Here is a 5,730-nt window from a genome sequence, read left to right as displayed (position 1 = left end):
TGAGCACGAGAGGAAGTGAAATGACCCGAAACACAAAGAGTAGGGTTTAACAAAAGGCGGGAGGCGGATAGACCGGGTGAACCGGCAGGTGGCCATCCCCAACCGGGAAGGAGGGTTAGTAATAAATACATACAGATTGCAATCAAGTCGAGCCTACGGAGAGTTGACAACAACCCTTAAGAAGTGACAGTTCACCTACCAAAGTTCATTACCGAAGGGTCGAGAGGCCTGTAGAGTGACAGCGTGGGTCAAGTTATCCACGTCACGTTTTCCATACATTGGTTAACGTTGGGCTGGGCCATCAAAAGTGGTATCAGAGCAGGTTGTTGAGTAGGAGCAAATGGAGGTTGGCAGAAGAGGAAGAGGAAGAGGAAGAGGAAGAGCGGTCCGGAGGGTAGCAGAAGAGGAACTCCGTGAGGAGATTCGCGCTTTGCGTGAGAGATTGGCAGTGGTGGAAGCTGGGGGAAGGAGAGACCCAGCAGATGATAGTGACGAAGATGTAGCAGAACCAGAAGATGAGTTTGAAGGGGTGACACCGGAATTTCGGTTATTAAAGTCAGTTTTGCTGTCTAGTCATAAGCCAAAGCACGAGCTACCCACTTATGACGGAAGTCTGTCTGCAGACGTGTTACTGGATTGGTTAAGTGAAGTAAACAAATATTTTGAATTTGAGGAAACTAGTGAGGACAAACAGGTGAAGTTCGCCGCCACCAAGCTGAAAGGACATGCGTCCTTGTGGTGGGACAACGTTCAGGCGGAAAGGAAGAGGTTACGCAAACAACCTATAAAGAAGTGGGCCAGAATGGAGGCAAAACTGAAGGAAAAGTTTCTGCCGAAAGATTATCAGATTATGTTGTATAGACAGGTGCAGAACCTAAAACAGAGAGGGATGACTGTTAAAGAATTTACAGAGGAATTTTATAAATTGAATTTGCGAGCAGGGTATGTGGAAGATACCCCAGAAAAGACAGCCAGATATGTGAATGGTTTGAGGGGGGAAATACTGGATGAGATCGGTATCCTCTCACCCAGAACTTTGGATGAAGCATACCAGTTTGCACTAAAGGCAGAGGAGAAAATTAACCGGAAGCAAAATGCCAGGAGAGGAGGTGGAACTGGCAGAGGCAAGGGTAAGGCTTTTGGTAGAGGTAGAGGTACAGGTTCAAGTGAAGAAGGCAGCAGTTCTAAGTCTGTTGGTACAGCAGAAAAGGACAATAACACTAGAGGAGGACGACCAGCTCAACGAGGACGAGGAAATGGTCGGGGCAGGGGAACTGTCCAGTGTTATCGTTGCCACAAAGTTGGGACACAAGTCGTATGACTGTCCTGAAGGTGAACTGGTAGGCGAAAGAGGAGCTTATGTTGCTCAGCCAGAGGATGCTGAGACAACACCTCAAGAAGTAGAGAACGCACCAGAGACAGGTGAAGCTTTGGTGTTGAATAAGGTGCTGTTAAAACCAGCAAAAGAAGTTGCAGAGCCTGATCAGCGAAAGGCTTTGTTCCGAACTGTTTGCAAGTCACAGGGCAAGTGCTGCAAACTGATCATTGACAGTGGAAGTACTGACAATTTAGTGGCTGTAGAGATGGTGGAGAAACTGGGATTGAAAAAGTTGAAGCACCCCACTCCCTACAAAGTGTCATGGCTGCAGAAAGGACATCAACTGTTAGTTGATGAACAGTGTGAGGTGGAGTTTCAGATAGGCAGGTATAAGGATAAAATTATCTGCGATGTTATGCCAATGGATGTCTGTCATATACTGCTAGGACGACCCTGGCAGTTTGACAGGAGCGCAGTTCATGACGGAAAAACCAATTGTTATAAGTTTGTCAAAGATGGGATCAAGCACACGCTTGTACCCATCAAAGAGGAAAGTACAACAGAAGCCAGTGGAGTGAAGGCATTGCTGATGGGCGGAAAAGAATTTATAAAACAGATTGAGGACAGTGAAGTAAATTTTGCTGTCATACGAAGACCAAAAGCGGTGATATTGCATACACAGATTTCAGATTTGCCCGAGGAAATCCAAAAGCTGCTGCAGGAATTTGGGGACATCGTGGTGGATGACCTTCCAGATGAACTACCACCGAGGAGAGGTATTAGTCACTGTATTGACTTTATACCAGGGGCAAGTCTGCCAAATAAAGCAGCTTATCGTATGAGTCCTAAGGACCATGAAGAAATCAGGAAACAGGTCCAGGAGTTGTTGGACAAAGGGTTGATTCGAGAGAGCATGAGCCCCTGTGCAGTACCAACCGTTCTGGCTCCAAAGAAGGGAGGAGAATGGCGAATGTGCACAGATTCCAGAGCCATAAACAAAATTACTGTTAGGTACAGGTTTCCCTTACCAAGAATGGACGATATGATGGACTGTCTGAGCGGCGCAGCTTACTTCTCGAAAATTGACTTGAAGAGTGGATATCACCAGATTCGAATTCGGGAAGGAGATGAGTGGAAGACAGCTTTCAAGACGAACGAAGGCTTATATGAGTGGCTGGTGATGCCATTTGGGTTGAGCAATGCTCCCAGCACGTTCATGCGCCTGATGAATGAGGTGCTGAAGGAATTCATTGGGAAGTTCGTAATAGTTTATCTGGATGATATTCTGATTTTTAGTAAAACTAGGGAAGAACATTTCAAGCATGTTCGGAGTGTGTTGAGGAAGCTGCAGCAAAACAAGCTGCTGATCAATCTGAAAAAGTGTACTTTTTTTCAGCGGGAGTTAGTATACCTGGGTTTCGTAATTGCAGAAAATGAATTGAAGATGGACCCAGAAAAGGTGGCAGCTATAGTTAGCTGGCCCTCTCCAAAAAGTTTATTTGAAGTCCGAAGTTTCCATGGACTAGCAAGTTTTTACAGGAAATTCATCAGGAATTTCAGCGAGATCTGCGCACCTATGCTGGATACAATCAAGAAAGCAAATCAGCCTTTTCACTGGACTGAGGCAGCGGAAGGTGGTTTTCAGAATTTGAAAAAGAAGATCACCGAAAGACCGATATTGAGGCTACTTGACTTCAACAAACTCTTTCAAGTTCGTTGTGATGCCAGTGGAACAGCCATTGGGGCAGTACTTAGTCAGGAGGACAGACCAGTCGCGTATTTCAGTGAAAAGCTGAACGAGAGTAGGCAGAAATACTCAACCTACGACAAAGAATTTTACGCAATTATACAAGCATTGAAGCATTGGAGGCATTATCTGTTAGGTAATGAATTTGTTTTATTTACGGATAACTTTGCGTTACAGTACATTATGCAGCAACATAAATTGAACCATAAGCATGCAGCATGGGTTGAGTACCTACAGAATTTCACATTTGTACTAAAACATATTAGTGGTCAAGCAAATAAGGTGGCAGATGCATTAAGTAGGAGGACCCTACTCTTACAGGAGAGTACGATGCAGGTTTTGGGCTTTGAGCACCTGAGGGAACTATATCAAACAGATGCAGAATTTAAGGAGGCCTATGAGGCTTGCCAAAACCCTCTGTTGAGGAACAATAGCCTGTGGTTAGACTACAATTTACAAGAAGGATTGCTGTTTAAAGGGGGACAATTATGTATTCCCAACTGCTCTATGCGAGAGAACATTATTCAGGAAAAACACAGCGGGGGTCTGGCTGGACACTTTGGTATAGACAAGACGATTGCTCAGGTACGACATTTCTATTTTTGGCCAAAATTGCAGCGGGATGTGCAGAGGTACGTGAGTAGATGCAAAGTTTGTCAACTGGCAAAGGGTCACAGTCAGAACACTGGTCTTTATTTACCATTACCTATTCCAAGCCGACCATGGGACTCCGTCAGCATGGATTTTGTTCTGGGTTTGCCTAAGACACAACGGGGCTTCGATTCGGTAATGGTTGTGGTAGATCGATTTTCGAAGATGGCACACTTTGTACCTTGCAAGAAAACCAGTGATGCCACTTATATAGCACACCTGTTTTTTACTGAGATCGTTCGGTTGCATGGACTTCCAAGATCCATTATCTCTAACAGGGATGTAAAGTTCACCGGTCATTTTTGGCGAACTCTGTGGAAGAAGTTGAATACCCAGCTACAGTTCAGCTCCGCTTATCATCCGCAGACGGATGGTCAGACGGAAGTAGTAAACAGAAGTCTGGGAAACTTACTTCGGAGTTTAACAGGTGAAAATTCCCGGACGTGGGACCGTGTACTTGCTCAGGCGGAATTCGCATATAACGATTCACCTAATCGCAGCACTGGTTACAGTCCTTTTCAGATTTTGTACGGCATGCATCCACGTGGAGTGCATGAATTACGAGATTTGGGGAAGCTCGAAAAACGAAGTGCTGATGGAGAAGATTTCGCTCAAGCAATGAGTAATTTACATGAACAGGTCAAGCTGAAATTACAAGACAGCAGTCAAAGGTATAAACAGCGAGCTGATTCAAGGCGTCGGGAAGTTCAGTTCAACGTTGGGGATGAAGTCCTTGCGTATTTACGTAAGGAGAGGTTTCCAAAATGGGAGTACAACAAATTAAAATTTAAGAAGATCGGTCCCTGTAAAATCATTCGAAAATTTTCTGCGAACGCTTATGAGTTACAGTTGCCACCAGGGATTGGTATTTCTCCCATTTTTAATGTGGCAGATCTGTTCCCTTATGTCGCTGATTCAGAAGATAATACAGTAGCAAAACCACCGCGGGACACCAGTTATGAAGAAAATTCATGGATGAGACAGTTGCCAACGGCACCACCCCTTGAGATCGAAAGGATTCTGGACACACAGGTAGCTAGGCGCACACGCAAGAAGGAATATCTGCGGTATTTGGTCAAGTGGAAGAACCGTCCGATAGAGGACAGTTCGTGGCTTAACGCAACGCAGATACAGAAAGCAGGCTATTCTGTCAATGACCTCATGGAACGGAGCCATGACTTTTTGTCACCCCGGGAGCCTGATGCAGGAGCATCCAGCTCCGAGGAGACGAATGGCAGTTGACTGACTCATGGAAGGAGAACAGAAACAGGACAAAGATTACGTGCTTAGGTGGACAGGTCATTAGGCTTGTTGTTGTTTCTTTTTAATTATTGTTTGCTTCATTTTCTTTCAGAAGGTCGTTAGAGACCACAGCATTATAATTGTAAGTTGTTTTAGCTTAGGAGATGAATAGCATTTAGTTAACTCTTTATTAAAAGAAACTGGATGGCAGTTATAAAATTCTGGTTGAACAGTTCAACCGAAAAAGGGGAAGCAGTTATGCTCTCCATGTACTTAAAAACGGGAAAAAAAAAACAAAAAGGAGAGACCCCTCCAGCACAAGAGAAACAGACAGCAAAACAAAACCTCTGTAATACAATAATGCTATATCTTATTTTTGCCAACGAAATAACCTACTGTTGATATTTTCACATGCGTGTATAAAATTCTTTCTGTATGTTCTAAGAACGAGATTGGAACGAATAGCCATTAACTGTAACAGGAATCGAGATAACGAAAGGAGTTCTACAGACACCCATTTGAAATCGAGTCAACAACAGAAGTTCTACAGACACCCATTTGAATCGAGACAACAAAAGAAGCGCTACAGACATACATTTCCAGCAAGCAAAAGTACAGAACCTTTCAGCTGTTGCAAAGACAATCAGGTACCAAGAAATACGAACTACTGTTTCATTTCCTTTATAAAATAACACAAATACTGTATGCAGAAAGGGAGGTTAATTTAATACGATTCACCACATAACTGTGGGTTGTTACAAAACAACACAAA

At 44.0% G+C, this 5,730-nt stretch overlaps 1 protein-coding gene across 1 annotated transcript; it reads left to right on the top strand.

Annotated features, from left to right (window-relative positions):
• Positions 1 to 340: 340 nt before the first annotated feature.
• Positions 341 to 5,098, top strand: LOC149173754 (uncharacterized). The gene is made up of 5 exons (XM_089426818.1): positions 341 to 1,016; positions 1,102 to 1,634; positions 1,935 to 2,192; positions 3,243 to 4,783; positions 5,071 to 5,098. Exons 1-5 carry the CDS (start codon positions 341 to 343, stop codon positions 5,096 to 5,098), a joined length of 3,036 nt encoding a protein of 1,011 aa, XP_089282944.1.
• The last annotated feature ends 632 nt before the right edge of the window (positions 5,099 to 5,730 follow it).

The sequence above is a fragment of the Pinus tabuliformis genome, chromosome 4_2 (assembly GCF_031772625.1).
Source record: "Pinus tabuliformis cultivar Carrire ecotype Pingquan chromosome 4_2, CPIR1, whole genome shotgun sequence".
NCBI classification, from domain to species: Eukaryota; Viridiplantae; Streptophyta; class Pinopsida; order Pinales; family Pinaceae; genus Pinus; species Pinus tabuliformis.
Note: the sequence above shows the minus strand (reverse complement) of the source record. Positions and strands in the feature narration are given on the sequence as shown.

What these genes read in the sequence shown, in the direction of transcription:
- LOC149173754 (XM_089426818.1), top strand. Translation starts at nt 341, where the DNA reads ATGGAGGTTGGCAGAAGAGGAAGAGGAAGAGGAAGAGGAAGAGCGGTC. An exon ending in AGCACCCCACTCCCTACAAA is followed by an intron (nt 1,635 to 1,934) that starts GTGTCATGGCTG and finishes TTTATAAAACAG; the next exon opens with ATTGAGGACAGTGAAGTAAA. An exon ending in ATGAAGAAATCAGGAAACAG is followed by an intron (nt 2,193 to 3,242) that starts GTCCAGGAGTTG and finishes TTTGCGTTACAG; the next exon opens with TACATTATGCAGCAACATAA.